Genomic DNA, 25,995 nt, shown 5'->3' with positions numbered 1-25,995 from the left:
ATTGCCCAGAATCTATTTATCTCTCTCTTTTCAATTTACTTTTATTTATTTTGTTTTATCAATTTCAGAGATAATGCAAATCTACATTTCGCTTTTAAAACGTTGACTTTTCATATTCATAGAATAGCTAATGCTATAAATATATTAGTAGTCAAGGTATTCATTTGAAGAAACTTGTAAATTAGACAATTTTAATGTGGAGAAAATGTTCTCTGCCTGAGAAAAACCTTTTTCGGATCACTTTTCCAATGCTTGGATACATCTGCTTTTAAATTTCAATACTAAAATTAAATTTCTTTCCTCTTCGTAGTTATTCCGATGGAAATATTTGAGTAAATTTCATGCATGGTTATCTAACTTTGAGTTTGTAACACAAAAGTCACTTCTCTATTTTTTGTCACATAAAAGTCAAAATAATTTTGAGTTTATAACATAAAAATCACTTTTCTATTTTTTGTCACATAAAAGTCATCCAACTTTGATCAAGTTAACTTAAAAGTATATATTATCTGAATTATATATTTTGTACTGGAAATTTGCCGTGACAGTCTAAAATAAGTTAGTTACATTTGGGATAATTTTAGAAACCTCCCTCCAAATTTTGCTAATCTATGTTGTGGTTTACGAATATTGCGTTACTTTACTCATTTTAATTATACTTCAGTAATAATTTTGTTAACTCATTAATGTAAAAAATATGATTAGACTATTTTGACCTTATTGATTTATACTCATTTGTTTGGTGAATTTTATAGACACCTTTTTGAATTAGCAGAAGAGTCATTGTTAGAGCATCAAACAATTCAACGACAAACACAAACTCTACGAGCTCGATCTATTCCCGTGGTTTTAGCCTTTTAGGTTGTTACAAAGAAATCAAAATATGAAAATAAATATAATTTCATAAACCACAACGGAGACTAGTGTTACGAAGAGAAACATGAAGGAAGGTTTCTAAAATTAATCTATTACATTTAATATATTTTATCAAGCTAACTATTGTGGAGTGTCCTATCATATTCCGGTACAAAATATAAAAATTTAATTGATATTTACCTTTTAGTTAACTGGTCAAAGTTGGTTGACTTTTATGTGATAAAAAATAAAAATGTTACTTTTGTGTTACAAACTTTTATGTGATAAAAAATAAAAATGTTACTTTTGTGTTACAAACTTTTATGTGACAGAAAATAGAAAAATAACTTTTATGTTACAAACTCAAAGTTAAATGACAACGTGAAATTTACTCAAAAAAATCAGTGTTGATAAATATTGTAAATAGTTCATGAAATAACAAAAAATTCCACTTTTATGTAAAATTTATATGTGCTGTTGTAAACATAATATTAATGTCTATAAATGAAACTACCATATATAATTCATATTTTCGGTAGCGTTTAAACTAGTAGTTTACTTATACTTTCAGAATTCTTGGTTTTTCCCGAATTGAAACAGAGTCTAAATAGGATTCTTTTTAAGGAAAAAAAAAGGGAAGACAATAAAGTTAATTACGTAAAGAGCTTCTTCGTTTCAATATTGAGTTGTATGTTTATAACAAAATGTCCATAAAAGAAACCAGCAAATTATTCGGTGGTGTTTGAACTAGAAATTCATTTTAGTTTTCCAATTTTTGTAGTATTCCGAATTGACAACAATTTACCAACAAAAAAATAGAAACAGAAACAATGTTAATATTTTGTAAAGTGTAAGTATTTATTCAGGGGGGGGGGGGGGGGAGGGACATTTATGAAACTCGTTCCTAAGAGGTTTAGAATTTCTTCTCGTTCTAAACCCAAACAGTTAAGGTTTAGAATTCTCTTAATTCTATAAAACTCGCTTTCTTAATCAAAACGCTTTTCCATCCTTAACTCTCTCTAATTCTCTTTGGTCTTTAGTTACAAGAATACTACTACTACTATATTTCTTTATATCTGCTCTTCTTTTCTTGTTTATTTGACGAACAATTAAGGGTAACACAATGCTGACGGTAGATGATTTTTTGGGCATGGAATTTAAGCCCAACATGAGTCGAATGGATTATTTGGTGGCTGTTGCTGAAGTTGCTCAGTTAAAATCCATGTATGAAGAAGAATACAACGTTGTTGCTGAACAAGATAAAGAGTATTGCATCAAAAAAGAAGAAAAAACCATTCACAATATTCAGTCCATATTATCATCTTTCCCAGTTGATACTCTTGATCCTCAAGAAAAGCATGTTCTTGATATCGCCATCCCAAAAGGGAAACGATCACTGCAAAACATACAGCCAAGAAAAGTTACTGAACAATTTATTTGCAGTGAAGAATTGATGATCAAGAAAGCTGTGGAAAATTTAGAAGAAAAAGAAATCAGAGTAGAAAAAGTTGGTGATGGGGAAAATAGAACGATCAAAATCAATTGGGGTACTATTGGTGCTAATTTTGCAATTGGAAAATCAAGAACAGGAAAAGTAGCCAACGACCCACTTGGTTTAAGCAATGAAGAATACTTCATTAACAAAAATTTGGCCAATGAAAAACCAGCAAAGCAAGAAGAGGAAGATAAAGAAGAGGCTAAAAGGGAAAAGAAGAAGGTGAAAAGGAACATTATTGTAAGAGTTGCAGCCCCTGTTGTAGTTAACAACCAACCAAGAGAATTGCCTATAGAATTCAAGAACAAAATTACAGAAATAGGAGGTTCAGTTGAATCAGCAATATTGGTAATAGAAAAGAGGTTGTTTGAGACTGATATTAAACCGGGAGAGGGCAGACTTTCAATCCCAAAAAGGCAAATGAGTAATGAGTTTCTTAAACCAGAAGAAGATGCACATTTGAGTACTCGCAATGGGAATAATGTGTCTGAGAAAAAAGTGAAGTTGATTGAGCCTTCTCTTGAAACATGTGATATTAATCTGAGAAAATGGAATATGAACAAAAGTAATGGGAAAACAAGTTCAAGTTATGTGTTGACTACATATTGGAATGCTGTGACTAAAAGGAATGCTTTGAAAATTGGTACTCTGGTGCAATTGTGGGCATTTAGAGAAGGTACTCAGTTATGTTTTGCACTGGTCAAACTTCAAGACTAAAGTTAAGCTGTTAAGGCAGTATTCTTTCTCAGTAGTTCGTATTAGCATATTTTTTATTCATTCTTTTACTAATTTGTAGTAATAACATTGACATGTTTAATGTTTATCTATTTGAAGGAATTCTTTTCTGAATACATAGGTTTCTAATATATGAGACAGCTCCTACTTTTCTGTATTACATATTCCTAGTTTTTAGGCATAATATTCCCATGGTGTAACTGGTGAAAAGTTTCAATTTCTTTCAATTTGAGAAACATTATATGTCATTCCATTTTTAAAATTTTACATTACTGTTGAGAAATAATTATGGTTCAATTTGTAAGATGTTATTTTTTTGGGGGTAAGATGTTTCAATCTAAATATTTGAGTCTTATTTTAATCAATTCCTCGGAGATAACTCGAAATTCTTTACTCTTCCATAAAAGCACATCATTGGTAACAGCAACAAGATTAATTTTTGGGTCTAAAATGGAAGTTTGTCTGGATTCTGGATTTGGATTTGGATTCGAGTTGGATGCTGGACTTATTAGCTCCACGCGATATATTTCCATATCCAAAAGACGAAAGTAGGAGAGATGAGGATGCTGAGATGGATGTGTGAGCACACTAGGTTAGATAAGATTAGGAATGAAGATATTTGGGAGAAGGTGAGTGTGGCTCCCATAGACGACAAGATGCGGGAAGCGAGACTTAGATGATTCGGGCACGTGCGTAGGAGAAGCCAAGATGCTCCGGTTAGGAGGTGTGAGCGGTTGGATTTGACGGGCATGAGAAGAGGTAGAGGGCGTCCTAAAAGATATTGGAGTGAGGTGATCAGGTAGGAGATGTCACGACTTCAGATTTCCAAGGACATGGCTCTAGATATGGAGGTGTGGATGTCGAGCATTAGGGTTAATGGTTAGGAGGGAGTCGAGCATTTTTCTTCCTTCATATCGGGGGTTGGGCTAGCCTGTTAGGGTGTTGTCTTTGGATTATTAGTGGTGTAAGTTTGTGTCTATACTATTTTTCCATTTTTTTTCATAGTACGATAGCTCTATTACTGGTTGTTGTTATTGCTTTTCTATCCATTTTCTGTTTCCTACGATACTTATATTATCTTTCTGATTTTTGTTGTTGTCACGGATTCTATATTTTCGTTTTCTTGAGCTGAGGGTCTCTCGGAAACAGTCTCTCTATCCCTCCGGGGTAGGGGTAAGGTCTGGGTACATTCTACCCTCCTCAAACCCCACTTGTAATTTTTTACTGGGTGGTTGTTGTTGTTGTTGTTCTCTTCTTGACGGTAAAGTTATCTTCGTGTTGCATACTTCCGTGATATAGCCATTCCCCATTCATGTGGGGGATTGTTGAGGTTTTATTTTAAGATGTAATATTCTTAAAATGAGGGTGAATGGGAAATGGAGGGAAAATGAAATTTTGAGTAAAATTTTAAGTTTCCCCCTCTTAACAATGAGACATTGTCCCATATTGGAAGTGGAAGACATTTTTGGTGGGTATATATATAATTGCTCTTCTTGTAGCTCTTAAAGAGTTAAGAAGAAAGCAAGCCTCGCGCCGTCGTCGTCGTCGCTCGCTCGGCTCGGCTTCGGCTTCGGCTACGGCTTCGGCTTCGGCTTCGGCTTCGGCTTCGGCTTCGGCTTCGGCTTCGGCTTCGGATTTGGATTTGGATTTGGATTTGGTCAAATGATCGATTGATTGATTAATTTTTTGGACCAAATTTATTTGTTAATAGTAAATATTAACGTAAGATTATCCGTATTTGTAACGGATATTTTCCAATCCGTGTATTTGATCATTGGCAGCCGGATAATGGTCTTCCCACCATGAAGTGCTTGCTCCACCATGAAGTGCTTGCTCCACCATGAAGTTAATGCTTGCTCCAACAAGAAGGGTGAACGTTTTGGTCTTGCACTCCCTCTTGGCTGCTATAAATATGAGCAGCAAGTGTTGAAGAAATTGCTCAGAACTCAACATACAATTCGCTCAACAAATTGGCTATACATTGCACTCCTTGCTCTCAGAACTTCCATATGTTTTTCTGAGTATATACTCCTTCGTTCTGCATTGTTTTTAACTTCAAACAAAGCAACTGTAAGTGTGATTTGCTACCGAACTTTGTGTTCGCTGAAACACTGGGGTTTGAAGTACCGCTACACCAGTGTGTAATTCGTTCTATCCTGGGAGGAAATAATCCATTACCTTGGGTACTAGGAGGGGATTAAATTCCTTAAGGAAACACTGTGAATTCAGTGGGCTCGAATTTATAACTGTTTCATTACGTTAATTTATATTTTGCAGAATTAGAATTATTATTTACAAATACAGCATTATTGACGGGGAATAACAATCTTAATAAATTTTAAATTCCTTAAGATCTCATTGTTCGGTTGAGAATCGAAGAGGACAATAAAGCTGCTGAAAGGAGAGGCCGTGGAAATTCAACAATAATGGGAGCAAATATTGTTGAAGCTAACAAGAAGAGGAAGAAGGCTTCTGGTCCGAAGTACAACCCAAGCAAGAAGCGGTTCAGTGGAAACTGCTACAACTGTGGGAAAACTGGACACAAGTCTACGGAGTGTCGTGCTCCGAAGAAAGACAAGAAAAGGGGTCAAGCAAACATGGTAGTAAACCATGATGATGTTGATAACTTGTGTGCCATGCTCTCTGAATGTAACTTGGTGGGAAATCCTAAAATGTGGTGGTTTGATTCAGGAGCCACTCGCCATGTTTGTGCAGTTAGAGAGGCTTTTGCTACCTATGCTCTTGCTGAACCCGGAGAGACAGTTTATATGGGAAATGCTTCAACAACAAAAGTTGAAGGATATGGGAAGGTATTTCTAAAAATGACTTCTGGCAAGGTCATGACTTTGAACAATGTCCTTCATGTTCCCGAAATGAGAAAGAATTTAGTCTCTACTGGACTTCTTGTTACGCACGGTTTTAAGTGCGTTTTTGTATCCAACAAGGTTGTAATTAGTAAGAATGGAATATTTGTGGGAAAAGGTTACCTCACCGAGGGCCTTTTCAACCTAAATGTAATGGTTGTTGAAAATAATAATAATATTTCAGCTTCTTCTTACTTACTTGAGTCAAATGATTTATGGCATGTACGTTTGGGTCATGTCAATTATAAAACCTTGCGGAAAATGATTAACTTGGAAGTACTGCCCAAGTTTGAATGCGAAAAATTAAGATGTCAAATATGTGTGGAATCTAAGTATGTTAAACATCCTTATAAGTCAGTTGAAAGGAATTCAAATCCTTTAGACTTAATTCACACAGATATTTGTGACATGAAGTCAATACCATCTCGCGGTGGAAAGAAGTATTTCATAACTTTTATTGACGATGGTACTCGATATTGCTATGTTTACTTACTGAATAGTAAAGATGAAGCAATAGACGCATTCAGGCAATACAAAAATGAAGTTGAAACGCAACTTAACAAGAAAGTAAAAATGATAAGAAGTGATAGGGGTGGTGAATATGAATCTCCTTTTGAAGAAATATGTTTAGAATATGGAATTATTCATCAAACAACAGCCCTTACACGCCCCAATCTAATGGGATTGCGGAAAGAAAGAATCGCACATTAAAGGAGATGATGAATGCGTTGTTGATAAGTTCTGGTTTGCCACAGAACTTGTGGGGGAAGCCATTCTTACGGCTAATCGAATATTAAATCGAGTGCCCCATAGCAAAACACAATCCATTCCATATGAACAATGGAAAGGAAGGAAGCCCAACTTAAATTATTTTAAAGTGTGGGGGTGTTTGGCAAAAGTACAAGTTCCTAAACCCAAAAGGGTAAAGATAGGACCGAAAACCGTTGATTGTGTTTTCATAGGATATGCGACAAATAGTAAAGCATATCGATTTCTGGTTCATAAATCAGAAAATCCCGACATTCATAATAATACGGTTATAGAATCAGATAATGCTGAGTTCTTTGAAAATATATATCCGTATAAAAAGGAATGTGAGTCGGTTGGTGAAGGATCTAAACGATCTCGGGAAGAAACAAAAGAAAGTACATATAATCAGGAGGATCCAAGACGTAGTAAACGTCAAAGGACATCTACTTCATTTGGACCAGATTTTGTGACTTTCTTATTGGAGAATGAGCCTCAAACATTTAAAGAAGCTATGACTTCTTCGGAATCATTGTTTTGGAAAGAGGCTGTCAATAGTGAAATAGAATCCATATTGAATAACCATACATGGGAATTGGTTGATCTTCCTCCTGGAAATAAACCTTTGGGTTCTAAATGGATTTTTAAGAGAAAAATCAAAGATGATGGCACTATTGATAAATTCAAGGCAAGGCTCGTAGTCAAAGGGTATAGACAACGAGAAGGTCTAGACTACTTTGATACGTACTCTCCAGTTACAAGAATTACGTCCATACAGATGTTAATAGCATTAGCTGCAGTGTATGGTCTTGAAATTCATCAAATGGATGTTAAGACGGCCTTCTTAAATGGAGAGTTGGAGGAAGAAATTTACATGGAACAACCTGAAGGGTTTGTGGTTCCAGGTAAAGAAAAGAAGGTATGTAGACTTGTTAAGTCTCTTTACGGACTAAAACAAGCACCCAAACAATGGCATGCAAAATTTGACCAAACAATGTTGTCAAATGGTTTTAAGATAAATGAATGTGATAAATGCGTGTACATTAAAAATGTTCCAAATCACATAGTCATTGTTTGCTTATATGTGGATGATATGTTGATAATGAGTAATGACATTGCCAACATAAATGCTACTAAGCGTATGCTCAATAGCAAGTTTGATATGAAAGACTTGGGAGTTGCTGATTTAATTCTGGGAATTAAGATCAATAAAACTCCTCAAGGTCTGGCATTGTCACAATCTCATTATATTAAGACAGTACTTGAAAAATTCAAGCACTTGGGCTTTAAAGTTGCAAAGATTCCAATTGACGTGAATCTTGCATTAGCAAAGAACAAAGGCCAAAGCATATCACAATTGGATTATGCTCGTGTATTGGGATGCTTAATGTATATCATGAATTGTACACGACCAGATATAGCTTGTGCTATAAGTAAACTGAGTCGATATACGAGAAATCCAGGCCAATCTCATTGGATGGCAATGAAACGAGTTTTGGGATATTTAGAACATACCCAAAACTTTGAATTGCACTACAGTAATTTCCCTGCGGTGATTGAGGGATACTGTGATGCAAATTGGATCACCGGTTCAACTGATTCTAAGTCCACAAGTGGATATGTATTCACTATTGGTGGAGGAGCGGTATCTTGGAAGTCGTCCAAACAAACATGTATTGCCCGCTCTACAATGGAGGCTGAATTCATAGCCTTAGATAAAGCCGGTGAAGAAGCTGAATGGCTCCGGAATTTCTTGGAAGACATTCCATTTTGGCCCAAACCGTTGGCACCAATATGCATACATTGTGATAGTCAAGCGGCAATTGGAAGGGCTGGGAGCGTTATGTATAACGGTAAATCTCGTCATATACGACGAAGACATAAAACCGTTAGGCAATTACTCTCTAGAGGAATTATCACGATTGACTATGTAAAGTCAAGTGATAATGTGTCGGATCCACTTACAAAAGGCCTAACTAGAGAGGTAGTTGAGAAATCATCAAGGGGAATGGGGCTATGGCCGAGAACAAGTCATTGTGGCGGTAACTCTACCTAGAAGACTGGAGATCCCAAGATCTAGGTTCAAGGAGATCAAACAAAGTCATTAATGACGGTTCAACATTGTCAAATAAAATTTTAGTCCATTCTCGTGATAAGACAATGTTCAGTATCAAGGATAAAGCATTAAGGCTTTTTAATGATTTCTAAATTTGATACGGGGTATATCAAATAGTGTATCTACAGGATGACACGTTTAGGAATCACCTATGTAAGTGTGAAGTGTTAGCCGCTTCAAGGAGAACTTTGTAAGGCCAGTTCTCTACGCACTTATGAAACCAGGCGGTGTTCATGGCTGAAACGAACACAACAATGAGAACCAAAGACGGTTAAGGGTTGATTGTGTGACTTATGGTTGTCTAGGTATACACCAAAGATCGACGGTTCAAAGATATCAAATCTACCGATTGACCGAGTATATCCGACATAAGTTTACTACGGAAAGTTCAAAGGGAAACCTACTTATCCAGATGCGATTAATCCTTGCTTGTAAATCACACAGTTTTTTCATGCATACTTCCGTGATATAGCCATTCCCCATTCATGTGGGGGATTGTTGAGGTTTTTATTTTAAGATGAATATTCTTAAAATGAGGGTGAATGGGAAATGGAGGGAAAATGAAATTTTGAGTAAAATTTTAAGTTTCCCCCTCTTAACAATGAGACATTGTCCCATATTGGAAGTGGAAGACATTTTTGGTGGGTATATATATAATTGCTCTTCTTGTAGCTCTTAAAGAGTTAAGAAGAAAGCAAGCCTCGCGCCGTCGTCGTCATCGCTCGCTCGGCTCGGCTTCGGCTACGGCTACGACTTCGGCTTCGGATTTGGATTTGGATTTGGTCAAATGATCGATTGATTGATTAATTTTTTGGACCAAATTTATTTGTTAATAGTAAATATTAACGTAAGATTATCCGTATTTGTAACGGATATTTTCCAATCCGTGTATTTGATCATTGGCAGCCGGATAATGGTCTTCCCACCATGAAGTGCTTGCTCCACCATGAAGTGCTTGCTTGCTCCAACAAGAAGGGTGGACGTTTTGGTCTTGCACTCCCTCTTGGCTGCTATAAATATGAGCAGCAAGTGTTGAAGAAATTGCTCAGAACTCAACATACAATTCGCTCAACAAATTGGCTATACATTGCACTCCTTCCTCTCAGAACTTCCATACGTTTTTCTGAGTATATACTCCTTCGTTCTGCATTGTTTTTAACTTCAAACAAAGCAACTGTAAGTGTGATTTGCTACCGAACTTTGTGTTCGCTGAAACACTGGGGTTTGAAGTACCGCTACACCAGTGTGTAATTCGTTCTATCCTGGGAGGAAATAATCCATTACCTTGGGTACTAGGATGGGATTAAATTCCTTAAGGAAACACTGTGAATTCAGTGGGCTCGAATTTATAACTGTTTCATTACGTTAATTTATATTTTGCAGAATTAGAATTATTATTTACAAATACAGCATTATTGACGGGGAATAACATAATATTTGCATTAAGGTAGGTTATTTACATCACACCCCTAGGGCTGTGACCCTTCCTCGGACCCTATGTGAATATAGGGTGCTTTGTGTGTGCATCAAACTACTTTTATTTTTATGTGTTTTTCCTGGTTTCCCATTTGGTGTTCGGTATTCGCATTGGGACCCGACTCCAGATTTGCATGAGGAAGTCCCACATGTGAATAAACCGCTACCAAATAAAGACGATTCCATATCTAAGACTCGAATCTGAAACCTCTGATTAAGGATGAACTAGTACTTACCACTCCACCGCAAACAAGCACACGTAAATTGTTGTTTGTACTTTGTAGTAATAAAATGGTTGGCCTCTTCTTAGGTGGTTCTGTACTATTGAACAATAATAGTTGCTCCTTGTTGGGCTAACAGGTTCGCATATATCCATCAATCTTATTCGTGATTAATTGATGAATAATATTGACGAGATTCTTGGAATTGTCGTGGTGCTCGATCCCTTGAGTTTCGGCGTAGTTTTAGATCCCTACTTGACTATCATCATACATTCCTCGTGGTCCTTCTGGAAACACATCTCGCTAACCACATGCATCTTCGTGATGACTTCAACTTCACAAGCATGGTTGTTGTCCCGGTTGAAGGTAACGCATGAGGTATAGCCGTTCTTTGGGACGGAAACCTATTGGTTGTAGAAGAAGTTGCAGTGACTAACCAAGAGGTACACTGCATGGTGGAGGTAAAATTATTAACTCGTCGCTTTTTATTCTCTGTTATCTATGCTAGTTTTACAACATCGAAAGTTTTATGGCAGAACCTCCGTTGTATTTTTTATCACTATCATGGTCCTTGGTTGGTGGGAGGAGATTTTAATGAAGTCACTCGTGCATCCGAAAAATTTGGAGGTCGGGTTATCAATAACTCTCGAGTAGACAGCTTTATTAATTACTTAAAGTATTGTCATCTTGTTGATCTTGGTTATAAGGGTAGCAGGTTTACCTGGACAAATAATAGGAGCCAACACTGCTCTATTCTAGAACGACTTGATAGAATAGTAGCAAATTACGCTTGGATAAATTTGTTTCCTGATGCTTCTGTTAGACATCTCATGCGAACTCATTCCGATCATTGCCCGCTGCTTCTTAATCTATTACCTTCCAAGAATATAGTAACCAAACCATTTAGGTTTGAAAGTATTTGGAACTCTCACCCCACATTCTGGCCTCTTATCTCTAATATTTGGAATTGTAATAATCATAATTTACTTCCTTCAATTAATAAATTCCGACAGGATGTCCAAGACTGGAACTGTGTCACTTTTGGCAATATTTTCCATAAAAAAGGGTACTTCTAGCTAGGATTGGAGGCATTCAACAATCTGTTCACTATCCAACGAGTAATTTCCTCAGACCTGGAAAATCAACTTATTAGTGATTTTAATGTCTTATTAAAACTGGAGGAAGACTTTTGGAAATTAAAATCTCGTATTAATTGGTTAAATGATGGGGACGCTAACACTCGTTTCTTTCACTTATCCACTATTCAAAGGAGACGTCGTAATCGCATTACTGCCTTAAAAGATGATGTTGGAAATTGGACATTTGACACAAATATCATAAAAGACTCTATCTTTCTATATTTTCGTAATCTCTTTACCACTGAGCATTTAAGCTCAACACTTAAGTACCCACCAAATAATACTGGTATTCTTCTGATTCTGATGGTATCGTACTCACACGCTCCCTAAATAATCTTGAAATAGTACGTGCTATAAATTCTTTCAAACCTTACAAATCTCCCGGCCCAGATGTACTACACCCACATTTCTACCAAAATTATTGGCGAGAAGTTAGAGAATCTGTTTTATAATTCTGCCACCAAGTCTTTGAGCAACAATTCATAACCCCAGAAATTATTACTACTTATCTCTATCTCATCCCTAAAAATCAAACTGCTTCTTGCTTAAGTCACTATCGTCCTATTAGCCTTTGTAATACTATTTATAAAATCATTACCAAAATAATTGTTAATCGCATCAAGCCGTTCTTGTCCAAAATAATTGGGCCCACACAATCTACCTTCCAACCAAATCGCCGTGCCTATGATAATGCGATTATTGTTCCGGGACTACTTAATCATTTCCACAATCTCAAGGGTAAACAAGGTCAGGCTCTTATCAAATTAGACCTCGAAAAAGCCTTTGATCGTTTGGAATGGTCCTTTGTGCGACGCACACTCCTACACTTCCACTTCCCCTTGCCTCTCATCAATCTCATCATGTCTTGTATTACTACCTCCTTCGTATCAATACTTATCAACGGTTCTCCAACAAACTTCTTCTCCCCATCACGTGGCATTCGACAAGGGGATCCTTTATCACCTTACTTATTCATTATGTGTATGGAAATGCTTTCAAGAAGCATCAACATTGTCGTTGACTATCATTCTTGGGCCCTTATCCAAATTTCCCGCTTTGGGCCATCAATCTCCCACCTATTCTTCGCATATGATATCATTTTTACTTCACAAATCACAACGATTTCCTGTCACACAATCATTGATCATTTAAATTACTTTACTCACCATTCGGGACAAAAGAGTAATTTTACTAAATCAAAAATCTTTTTCTCCAAGAATTGTACTACCTTAGATAAAAACTTTGTCCTTACCTCCTTTAATATGTCTGAAGGCACTACCTTTGGAAAATATTTGGGTTTTTCTCTGTCTACAACTCGTACCTCTAACAGGAATTTTCAATTCCTATTAGACAACTTTAAGGTACGTCTAGCGGGATGGAAAACCAAGTTTGTCTCCCCAGCAGGCAGAGTCACTCTTATTAAATCCACCCTCAATGCTATCCCAAACCATGTAATGCAACTGGTTACACTACCAGCATCAATTGTACACAAATTGGAACAATACGAAAGACATTTTTTGTGGGGATCCACCACTAGTCAAAAAAAGCTACACATGCTTAGTTGGGGGACCGTTACTAATTCAAAGAAAGTTGGAGGTCTGGGGATCCAAAGGCTTTAGAGTTTAGACAAAGAACCAAGCACTTCTCACTAGCACGGCTTGGCGCCTATTCCACCACCATGCCTCTTTGTGGAATTTCATTCTTATTTCTAAATATGCCAATCCTTTAAAACCCCTAGCAAAACACTCTACTATCCGGAAGAATATACAAAAAGGTTGGGCTCTTTGTCAACAAGGCCTTCTTTGGAAGTCTACTAACGGAACCCACATAAATTTATGGAACGACGCTTGGCTTCAACCAAATACCACCAGGAAGATGATACATGGTTCTTTAACTGATTCTGAAATGAAGGCACCAATTGCATCCTATCGTGCACAACATTCATGGGACACCTCAAGCTTATCCTTTGAGTTACTAGACGATATTACCAATCTCATAAGGGGTGTTTATTTTTCTATCAATTCATACTCACATGATCGTATCATCTGGGGATTAACTCCAAATGGCCTATTTTCAGTCAAGTCCCTTTACACAGCCCTTAACCTATCACAAGTATTGATCACGCCCAATTATGCCTTATAAAAAGGACTAAGCGGTCGTTGCAAATATATTCCGGCTAATAAGTCCGGAGTCGAATCCCACAGGGAATTAACCTATCAAACACAGCTACTAGACTCGCACAAATTCACACAATCAATCTTCAAAAATATTTAAGTAACGGGTTAAATTTTATTAACTAAATATTACGTAATGAAAATGTAATAATTAACAACTAACTATGAACGGGTTGTAAACAAGAATTGGAATGATCTAAGGTTGTGATTTCCCCTATTGTCGGAATCTTTTCTGCTACGTTTTCTAAAAAAATTTGCCTAAGTCTTCTCTATCGACCATGAGCAATATAGCTGTCGTAACTCTCTCCCGAGTAATTACCATAATTTACTAGGCATATTCTCCCGAATTACGCTAGCTGGCATTAAGTACAGCTCACTCAGATCGCATCAAGGTTTTGTTATCCCTAAATTCACATTTAAACCTCCGTATCGATCTCTCATATACGTTTAGGAGTGATGTTATTCAACAACTACCTAAATATGCACTCTCTCCCGTGTAATACATACTAAATAGGCACAACTAATTGAGGGCCCTTCAATCAACCACAAGAATAATATAGTTGAACAAATAGAGAAAATACTACGGCAAATCTATATTAACGTAACAAGAAAATCATCCTTCAATAGGTTCCATCAAAACCCTAGATTAGGAATTTAGCTACTCATACTCATAGTAACAATATCCCAAATATTTTGCATAATTAAAATACAGAGTAAAGATGAAAAGTTGTAGAAATTGATGATTCTAACTCCCAACAGGTGATTCCACCAACTCTTCTTGCCTCTCGCTGCAAAAGTGCCTCTAAGTGGTGTTTTAGGTCTATTTATATGTGTAGAAGAAACCCTAAATGTATAGGCCAAGTCCTAGTCAAATCCAGAAACGAATTAAGTCTTCAAAACTCGGATTGGACCTGGCCTCAGGCCTGACGTCGCCATCCCAACGCCTGGCTTTTGGCTGGCCTCTCCAGGTCTCTCCTTTTCATTGTTCTCGAGCACACTTTCAACGTTTAAGTATCCCTTTTGCTCTACTTTCATCTCCAATTCACCTACACATAAAATAAATTCCATTATGCGCAAATGAAGTGTAATTTATCATTAAATCATGTAAAATGCAAGGCACATAATGTACGAAACTATGGAATTATAGCCACACATCAATACCCTACACTTAAACATTGCTCGTCCTCGAGCAATCAAACTACACTTGTAGATACGACCTTTTTAAGCAATTCGGTTAACTCATTACACCAAGAATTGTTTTTTAAAAATAGTTTAAGCACACAAGTGTGACATCCTCGCCTCAAGATTCGACTCACAAATACCATGCCTTATTCACAATTTACTTACTTACTCTAACATAGATGTCAACAACATTACCTTTCCTTCATGAATCATGTGCCCTCACTCAATCAAAGAGCTTAGTTCCACACGCAATGAATTTTAAGAACATAGGAACTCAAGATAAACAAAATTCACTCGCTCTCAGAAATAACATTCATATGCCACAAATGATGCATCATAGGTTTGCCCGTAGTGTAATACTCTACTAATCGAGTTCATCCAGTCTAAGATCAAGTAGGACTTTCATTGGTTGTAATGTAGCCATGTAGGCTGCGGGCCGGGTATGATATATTTGGATATGAGTGACTACACCTCCCTTAAGTACTTCAATATATATACTTTGACACACATCCCATACTTATGCCAAACCAAACATTCCACCTTCACTTCAATTTATATTACCCCCTATTTCTTTAAGCATAATTACATTAAGAGTCGCCACTTATCAAAGAATTTTTTTTCCCAGCAATACAACTATTATTATTATTTTTTTTCTTTATTTCTTGAGTTCTTTCTACACACATAAGCGGTAGTCAGATAAAACTACATTACACACTACACACATAATTTTTCCCGACTTTCTGAGGTTACTGAGACTTCACCTCGTATTTTATTAATATTAGAATCAAAGAACAATACATGGGCTACCCGCGAGCCACCCCACACTTAAGATTTTATCGTGGTGTATGACTTCATAACACTAGTCTATTAATCCTGGAGACTCGGGATCCAATGGGGACAAGGAATGCCATTGAGGCATTGTATCAAACACTTAACATACATTAGTGCCATGGGAGTTCTTATGGAAATGAGGGATTGCTTCATCCTCCCAAATCGACTTCGGGGTTCCGTACTACCACATGTTTCCACAATCGCAGCACCATTCCTATGGGATTTGGGCATACAAACTCAATATTACAATGAAGAACAACCACCAATTTTTGTGTGTAATTGTATACCAGTACCCCGCTCGAAATTACAAAGGAAGGAGATCAAATCATACCTTTGAAGCTTTTGAGAGGAGGGAGCTACCTGAGAATTTCTAATGAGTGTGAAAGAATAATAAGACTAAACTTGACTTCAATGGGGATGGGGGAGACCACTATGGCAATGTGCTGTTGAGTGTTTGTGGGTGAGGGTAATTCATGCAGTGTGTTTGGTTGAGAGCAACGCTGATGAGAAGATGTGTGAGCTTGTGAATTTGTTTTCTTTTAAAGCTTGATGTGTGTTTGAGGTTAGGGATGTTTCTATTGTGTTCAGTGTTTAGGGCGTGTAATGTGAGGAGGTTCGACTAAAATAACTTAAACTGGGCCGAAATAACTTACGTGGCGTCGCCTGGCCCAGTACCTGGTAAGGGTGGCATGTGGGCCCGGTCCTAAGTGGGCCGGTCCTAAGTGGTCCCGGTCTTCGCGGGCTTTTTGTTGGAACCGGCCCGGGACCGGGACCACGAACTAATGGTCCTGGGTTAAGTGGGTCGGTCCCGGGCCTATGTGGGCCCAATGGATACTTTTTATTTTTTTAATAGAAGTTAGAAAAAAAAATGGTAATAACAATATTTAAGGCAATTCCTTGTAAATTATATTATAGAATTGTGACCTAAATTTTTTAATTTAAATTTAAAGATAAAAATATTTTAAAGAGATATTCAAAGCAATGCATTATAATTTTAATTTGAGCACAACAAGGTGCTAATACCACCATTGAGAAGAAAAAGAAACTAATCAAGATGTCCCAAAATACAAGTTACATATTAATTTTTGTTCATATAAGTTACATGGTATCTCTTACAAATTTCATAAATCCTTCAAGGTCCGGAGGAATTTCCGTTGGTGGTGGCGGAAAAGAAGCTTGGTCATCACCGCTTCCGGATGAAGCAACATCCTCCGCAAGTTCAGCTAGCATTTCTTCGTAAGCTTCGTCTACCTCTGATTGTGATTCAGCAAGTCCAAAATTTCTTCTTTCCGAACGGATCTAATCTCTGAAAAGTACTAATTTTTCCAAGCTCTCCCTCATAGACGCTTTATAATCACCGAGTTGAAGTCTTGCTTGACTGAAAGCGCTCTTTGACGCCACTGTTGAAGCTTGAATAGTTAAAATATCTCGGGCCATCCTTGAAAGAATCGGAAAGTATTTTTCTTTGTCCTTCCACCATTCCAAAATATTAAAGGAGCCGTCGGGATTCACTTCCTCAATTCCCTGTGACAAATAAACTTCAAGCTCATTTAGTTGTGAAAAATCACTAGTACTAGAACCTTGAGAACCCGTGAACCCCGCCCAAACACTAAGTGTTCTTACTCCTGCAGTTCTTTTAGATGATTGAGAACTAGAAGAAGAAGGAGTTGGAACATTTGGTCTAGCATGATCTAATGCAACTTGATAAGCATTATAAATAGTTTTAACATTTATTTTAATTGAGACTATTGCGTCCGGAAGTTTAGACAACTCCTCATCTTCAAGTGCTAAACCATTATAAACAGTTTTATACCAAAATTGAGGACCTCCTAATTTTATAGTAGGATTTAACAATGCAGCAACACCATAAATAGGGGGAATACGGAAAAAAATATTTTTTAAACTTTTTTCTCATAGAATCAATAGCAAGTTGATAAATTTTTCCACCCTCAGAAAAATGATCAAACAAATTTGCAAGTTCTGCAATATAAACTAAATAGTTAGAAATAGTAGGATAATATTGCCCAGAAAATTGATTTGTAGCAATATAAAAATTTTCTAAAAAATCTACAAGCATTTTAGCATTAGCCCAATCCGCATTTGTAAGGTGCTCATCATCATCACTTACATGAGCATTAAACGTTGAGTTTATGGGGTTTCTATATTCATATGCAACAACGAAACTTTCATACATGTAATTCCATCTAGTTGGACAAGGTTTAGGAACCTTTCTTTCTCTTAGGCCAAATTCATCGCATCTTTTAAAATATTCTCTAAGTCTACTTCTATGGTTTGAATAAAAAAGCCAATTAAGAGCCATTTTAACCTTTTCAATTTCAACATTTAAAATTCGCATACCATCACCCATAATTAAATGGTAAATATGACAAATACATCTAACATGAAAACTGTTACTAAATGCAGGACTTAGTGTAGTGGTAAGCAAGGCTACAACATTTGTGTTACTAGTAGCATTATCCATTGAAACTGACATTATTTTATCACTAATGCAAAAATATCTACAAATATCCGTAACCGTGCTAGAAATAAACTGCCGTGTGTGACGTGAATTAATTATTCTATAAGCAATAATGCATTTTTGCATTATCCAATCCTCATCAATCCAATGACTGGTAACAATAAGGTAATCACAGTCATTACCACTTCTACCAATATCAGTTGTAATAGCAACACGATAATTTATATGAGTAAATGAATAGCGCAAATATTGTTCATATTCATATTTATATTTATAAATATCGCTCTTTATGGTTGTGCGAGAAAACCCTTTTTTAAGTAGGATTATAAACTATTCTAATATAATGCACAAAGTGAGGGTTAGAAGGAAAACTATAGGGTAAGCACATAACAATAACCATTTTTGCCAATTCTTCCCGATATTTTTTTGGATCATAATATAAAATACTACCGGTAACAGTGTTAATTCCCGGTTGAAATTGATTTGAGTCGGTACTAAGGTCAGCTTGACTAGGTGCACTTGTCCACTCGGCCAAAGCTTTCATATGAAAACATCTATCTTTATCTTGATGGTGTAGCAATATATGTCTAGTCAAACTTCTCGTTCCCCGCCACAAGTTTTACACTTAGCCCTATTTTTTTCTCTTAGTTGAGTAAAAAATGGCCAAACAACAGATGTTTCTGCCCGTTTAGAAGGTTGTCTAGAAAAAGTAGGGGCAGTAACAGGAGGGTTAACTTCAGGAGCAGGACTAGTCGGTGTATCGTCATCCGGTTGCGTTTCATCAAAAGCTATTTCTTCATCATCATTTTCATCAATAGTTGGATTACCATAAAGAACATTCATATATTCATGGTTTAATTGTTCACCGGATGCAATATTATGGCAAAATTGACTCTCGGTAAATTATAATAAACTATTATCGCTATCAAGAATAGGAGGTGTAGGACGGGTAACAGGTTTGGATCGGGGAGTTGGGGGAAGTGGAGGAGGAGCAGATTGGACACTAGATTCACCACTCTTGGATTTTCCCTTATTTTTATTAAATATTGTTTTCAAGGAATACGCCATCTTAATTAATCAAATAATACAAAGTAAATAAAACAAACAAAACTATAATATTAAAACTTAAGAGTTGGAACGAGTTTATCGAATTGACGAATAACTTATTGAAAATTAATTATCGTTGAAGACTTGAAGACTTCAATTCACCAACTTCACAATTTTACACAAATTGTAACAATAAAGTAAGCAATTATAGAAGAAAATTAGAGAGAAATTGAGAGATATTGATGATTTTGTGAGAAAAATAAAAGAATGAGAGGGTATTTATAGTTGAAAATAGGGAAAAGTATAATTATAAAATGTTTGAGGTTAAAACAAGTTGATGGGTTGAATGACTATTTTATAAATAGCCAACGGCCATTTTGGTAGGTAAAACAACCATATTTTAAATGCCATAACGACTACCATTCAGAAAATATAAAAAATTCCTTAGAAGTGATGAATGGGAAACAAGTGGGTCCCATTTTTTTGGAAACCAAAATCCTTGTTACAAGTACAAGAATGCACTATGAGACAATCTTATTCCAAATATTTTTTTCCTTTACTTTTTTTCTTTTTTGAGTTTTTTTATGTTTCCAGTCCTTTTTGTGGCAGAATTGTTTTAGAAAAAAAATTAGTCGTTGGACCCGGATAGGCCCGTTTAGGATCGCTTGAACCGACCCACTTCTCGGCCAGTCCCGGACCCGACCGGTCCCGGTCTCGCGGGCCTCGCCTATGGGACCGGCCCACTACCCAGCCCACCTCTCCACGGTCCCGGTCCTATCCGGTTAGGACCGTTTAGGCCCACCGCCCATTTGGTCTTGCAGTACTGGGCCAGGCCCGGTCCTAATCGGCCCACATGCCACCCTTAGTACCTGGCGTTAGCCAGGCGTCGCCAGCATAAGGCCCAGTAGAACCTGGCGTTAGCCAGGCGTCGCTAGCCTAAGGCCAAGCAGAACCTGGCGTTAACCAGGCGTTGCCAACCTAAGGCCAAGCAGAACCTGAGTTGGGTTGCCTCCCCGGCAACGACGCCAAAATTTGATCACGCCCAACTATGCCTTATAAAAAGGACTTAGCGGTCGTTGCAAATATATTCCGTCTAATAAGTCCGGAGTCGAATCCCACAGGGAATTAACCTATCAAACACAGTTACTAGACTCGCACAAATTCACACAATCAATCTTAAGAAATATTTATGTAACGGGTTGGGTTTTATTAACTAAATATTACGTAATGAAAATGTAATAATTAACAACTAACTACGAACGGGTTGTAAACAAGAATTGGAATGATCTAAGGTTGTGATTTCCCCTATTGTCGGAATCTTTTCTGCTACGTTTTCTAAAAAAAATTGCCTAAGTCTTCTCTATCGACCATGAGCAATATAGCTGTCGTAACTCTCTCCCGAGTAATTACCATAATTTACTAGGCATATTCTCCCGAATTACGCTAGCTGGCATTAAGTACAGCTCACTCAGATCGCATCAAGGTTTTGTTATCCCTAAACTCACATTTAAACCTCCGTATTGATCTCTCATATACATTTAGGAGTGATGTTATTCAACAACTACCTAAATATGCACTCTCTCCCGAGTAATACATACTAAATAGGCACAACTAATTGAGGGCCCTTCAATCAACCACAAGAATAATATAGTTGAACAAATAGAGAAAATACTACGGCAAATCTATATTAACGTAACAAGAAAATCATCCTTCAATAGGTTCCATCAAAACCCTAGATTAGGAATTTAGCTACTCATACTCATAGCAACAATATCCCAAATATTTTGCATAATTAAAATACAGAGTAAAGATGAAAAGTTGTAGAAATTGATGATTCTAACTCCTAACAGGTGATTCCACCAACTCTTCTTGCCTCTCGCTGCAAAAGTGCCTCTAAGTGGTGTTTTTAGGTCTATTTATATGTGTAGAAGAAACCCTAAACGTGTAGGCCAAGTCCTAGTCAAAGCCGGAAACGAATTAAGTCTTCAAAACTCGGATTGGACCTGGCCTCAGGCCTGGCATCGCCAGTCTAACGCCTGGCTTTTGGCTGGCCTCGTCTGGCTAAAGTCTGGTTCAGCCTGACCTTTGGTTGGCCTCGCCAGGTCTCTCCTTTTCACTGTTCTCGAGCACGCTTTCAATGTTTAAGTATCCCTTGTGCTCTACTTTCATCTCCAATTCACCTACACATAAAAAAGATTCTATTATGCGTAAATAAAGTGTAATTTATCATTAAAGCATATAAAATACAAGACACATAATGTACGAAACTATAGAATTATAGCCACACATCAAGTAACCAACTCCTTTCTTTGGATTTGGAAGCTACAACTTCCACCGAAGATTACCCACTTCATTTGGTTGCTAGCACATAACCGCCTACCCACAGCCTCCTACCTTCATCATCTTAATATTTTGCACTCACCTATTTGCACCCTATGCCACACAGCAGAGGAAACACTTAAACACCTCCTTTTTAGTTGCCCAAGAGTTATCAATATATGGTCACATTTGCAAATTAGTGTACCTATAACTTCTACCTCTTCTCCAAACTATAACATGTGGTTGCGCAATTTCCTCTTGGATACTACAACCCTTACCCACCAATCCTTGCCATCATCTATTCTCCTTTCCTTTTACCTCTGGCATACATGGAAATCACGCAATATTAATCTTCTTGAAAAGAGGTTCGACCAGGTTAGTCTCATGCATATTTTTAAAAATGTGCATGAATTTTTCCATCTAGGCTTGAATCAACGCCCCAAAATTCTAAAACCCCCTATGCATATAAAGTGGAAACCTCCTAATAGGGGTTCGTTTAAATTAAACACTGATGGAGCTACGAGTGCACACAACAACTGCTCAGGTATTGGGGGACTCATCCGTGATTCGATGGGCAACTGGAAATTAGGCTTCTCAGAATGTACTTATAAAGCTAATAGTATACACATGGAACTTCTTGCTCTGCTGAAAGGTCTCCAGTTGGCCCTTAATTAGCCACAACCTCCTACCCCTGGAAGTTGAAACAGATGCAATTGAGGTAATACACCTATTGCACAATGATAATCTTGTTTACTCACATCTCCTTAATGACTGCAGGTACGTACTCCACCAGCTTGGTAATCCCAGTATCAAGCATACATATAAGGAGCAAAATATGGTGGCAGATCGATTAGCGAAGCAACTTTTTGAGTCAACTACCCCTACAAATACCACCGTTTATTATGCAGCACCAACTTTTGTATTGGACCTTTTGCACGCAGATATGCATGGCCCTCCCTATGTTAGGCGTGTCTCTCCAACTTCTCAACAGCATGCTACTGCACCTGCCACTCTTTTGCACGACGCAGCTACAAACAATGATATCTCATCCTCTTGTATCACAAATAGTTTTTTGTCTTTGGTTCCCACTGAGGAAATAGTCAGGGATGACACACTTCCCTTGGACGACGTTACTGTACACCCACCCTAAGAAGCTCCCTTTATGTAACATGTTATGTTTTAATTAATGCAATATCGTCTTTTATTACCAAAAAAAGAGATTTTTTATAACATAAGAGAGTGTTGCACTTTTGCTGGATGATGCATATGCATAATGTTGTTGCTTGAACGTAATTCCCCTCCCCCCCCCCCTCAAATTTAATGTTAATATGTTATTTCCCCCCAGTTAGTATGCTATATTTTGACTCGTTATCTTTTTATACTCGACCCTATTCTACAAGAGTAGTGACACTGAGGCCTATCAACAACAAATTTAATGAATAATTAGGAAATTGAAAATTCTATATACAGTTAGATCTCTCTATAATAACATTCTCATATAATAACCATTCACTATAAAATTCAAGTTTTTCTCAAAACTGACTTTTTAAGTTATATTTTACCTTTCTATAACAACTTTTTATCTATAATAACAACAACCATATTTATAGCAGAACACTCTTTGTAAAATTACCCCTCTATAACAACCATATAGAATCTTTAAGATTACTATAATAATAGTAAAATGCACACAATCTTTTCCATTAAACAAAGTTCCTATCTTACATAAAATATAATATAGAATATTTAACTGATTAGCTCTTAGATTGTCTTCAAGGAAAAACAAGGAAAAGCTATTGGATACCTTTTTGCTAAAAAATTGAACACGAACCTTCGCCAATTCAAGCATTATATCGCAAATAAGAGAATAAAATTTACGAAATAAGCTACAATTATAAAGCTCTTCCATCAATCTTGAAAGAATTTATTTTTCCAGGTAGCTTTAAAATATCTGCCTTAGAGTTTAAATCTTTATATGTTTAGTAATGAATTTATTAATAATGTATTAGCTTTATTCAATATTTAACTAGTGAAATATGCATATTTTTTGAGATTTTAAATTTGAATAATTTTCTTATCTTTTTTATGTAACATTAAAAAAGGAAAAATAATTGATTTTTGGATAATTTTTAGCTATAACAGCTAAAAAATATTTAAACGTCAAATGTTGTTATGGATGTATAACAACCATTCACTATAAAAACCAAAAAATATCGGAACAAACAAGGATGTCATAGGCCTCATTTGTTTGCACTTAATGGAGGTCTAAATCTTAATCATTCAGATCTCATACATTAAGTGCGTTTGTTTTTAATAGAGTTGTCAAAATGGGCCGGCCCAACCCAACCCTCTCGGGCCACGGAAGTTGATGGGCTAGGACGGGCTGGCCCTTCACGCAAAAGGTCCTTAAAATGGCCAGCCTAACCCAGACCTAAGAGGGCCGCGGGCTAGGACGAGCCAAACCTTTATTTTTAGTCTTTTTTTATAAGATAATTTTATTTTCAAATGGTTAATGAAGCTTCAGGAATCAAAATATGATGACTAATAAAGAAATGAAAAAGACTTGAAAATATACCAACAAAATGAAACACACTTTATTATGAATTCATCAATACTTCTTATATATCAGAATTGCAATTTTGTCAATTAAAATCAGAAAATTAAATAATTGTCCAAGTTATTAATAGATCATCCAAATATAAAAAATAAAAGTTTAACAACCAAAATATACTCTATTAGACTACTACGTAGTGTCTGATCAAATCTTAGGTCCATAATTAAATTGTCCCAGTAATATTGCTAAAATATATTGTATAATAAAAAAAAGTCATTAAACGAATGACATCAGTCATCACAAAAATAAAAAGACCTTAATGAAATAAACTCCTAAAAAATGTTTTACGGGTACTTATATCATATACAATACAACACATTGTTAGACATATTTAAATCCGATTGTGACGTCTTAATATTTCCATCTTCATCTTCATCTTCCTCTGCAATTCATATGCAGTATTGATTAGTTAAACATTAACAAATAACTACATTTTAAAAATAAATGATATTAAATTCACATAAAAATATTATCACTTTGAGTTTGAGCAAAGCCGTGCAACCAATTTCGAGTAGCAACAAGTGTTTGGATATTTTTATGATGGATGCAACTTCTATACTTGGTGAGAATACGTTCACCAATATTGAATGTTGATTCTGATGCTACAGTAGTAATCGGGATACTAAGTACATCTCGCGCCATTACTGATAGGTCAAGATATTTTCCAGAATTATTCCTCCAATACATGATAACATCCATTTCGCGAAACTTATCAAAATCAAGCTTTGGCTCCTCTAAGTAAATATCCAATTATGATTTTCCATCATTGGAAGCACATTCATTCTCAAATGCTTTGAATTCCTATAAGTTAAACACATGACAATACGCTTAAGAATAAATAATAATAATAATAATAATAATAATAATAATAGTAATAGTAATAATAATAATAATAATAGTGAAAAAAAGAAAAAGAAAAATAAAATTACTTACATCGAATATTTTGAATCCCGTTCCTTTGGATTTAATTACTTCTTTCTTCACTTGATGTAGTCAGAGTACTAGAAGAAGTACTCGCAATATTTTGCTTATTTGCGTAATGATCATAAAGCTTGTACAATTTATTTTTCACGTGCTGTATTTTTCCTTGTGCAGAAATTGAATCCAACTTAGAGTAACAAAACTTTAAAAATTGTGACTTCATGCGAGGATCAAGGATTACTCCAAAAGCAAGCATTACACTATATAACTTTCAGTATTTTTTAAACTTTTCGTGCATTCTTGAAGCCATTTCCTTAATAACTTTATCTTTATTATTCAAATTCTCATTAAGCATGCATTCAATTCTCCAAACTTGCATAACATATAAGTTGGATGTTAGATAACTTGAACCAGAAATCAAGTTAGTTGTCTCATAAAAAGGCTCTGAGAATTAAAATATTTTCTCCGCCCTTCTCCACTGATCCAATGTAAGACAATAAGTATAATTTCTATCTATTAAATGTAGACTAGCAAAAGCCTTTTCATACTGGAGTGCACTATCAAGTATCATATATGTCGAGTTCCATCTAGTTGATACATCCAAACGTAAACCAAGATTTGTTTCAATTCCAACTTCCTAAACACATTGCTCAAACTTTTGTTTTCTCCCATCCGATCCTTTAACATACTTAACACTTTCCCTTATTAAATACAAAGAATCACTAGCTTCTTTTAAACCCTCTTGAACAATTAAATTCAAAATATGAGTAGAACAACGCA

General features: G+C 36.2%; 1 protein-coding gene across 1 annotated transcript; it reads left to right on the top strand.

The window, feature by feature from the left end:
- Nucleotides 1-1,747: 1,747 nt before the first annotated feature.
- LOC138893016 (uncharacterized) lies at nt 1,748-22,830 on the top strand. Its single transcript, XM_070176780.1, has 3 exons — nt 1,748-3,026; nt 22,105-22,339; nt 22,458-22,830. The coding sequence occupies exons 1-3, from the start codon at nt 1,979-1,981 to the stop codon at nt 22,828-22,830; spliced, it is 1,656 nt and encodes a 551-aa protein (XP_070032881.1). The 5' UTR covers nt 1,748-1,978.
- Nucleotides 22,831-25,995: the final 3,165 nt, after the last annotated feature.

The sequence above is a fragment of the Nicotiana tomentosiformis genome, chromosome 5, assembly GCF_000390325.3.
Source record: "Nicotiana tomentosiformis chromosome 5, ASM39032v3, whole genome shotgun sequence".
NCBI lineage: Eukaryota > Viridiplantae > Streptophyta > Magnoliopsida > Solanales > Solanaceae > Nicotiana > Nicotiana tomentosiformis.
The sequence above is the reverse complement of the archived record's forward strand: the minus strand, read 5'-3'. Positions and strand labels throughout refer to the sequence as shown.

What these genes read in the sequence shown, in the direction of transcription:
- LOC138893016 (XM_070176780.1), top strand. Translation starts at nt 1,979, where the DNA reads ATGCTGACGGTAGATGATTTTTTGGGCATGGAATTTAAGCCCAACATG. An exon ending in ATTGTGGGCATTTAGAGAAG is followed by an intron (nt 3,027 to 22,104) that starts GTACTCAGTTAT and finishes TTTTCCATCTAG; the next exon opens with GCTTGAATCAACGCCCCAAA. An exon ending in GCTCTGCTGAAAGGTCTCCA is followed by an intron (nt 22,340 to 22,457) that starts GTTGGCCCTTAA and finishes TAATGACTGCAG; the next exon opens with GTACGTACTCCACCAGCTTG.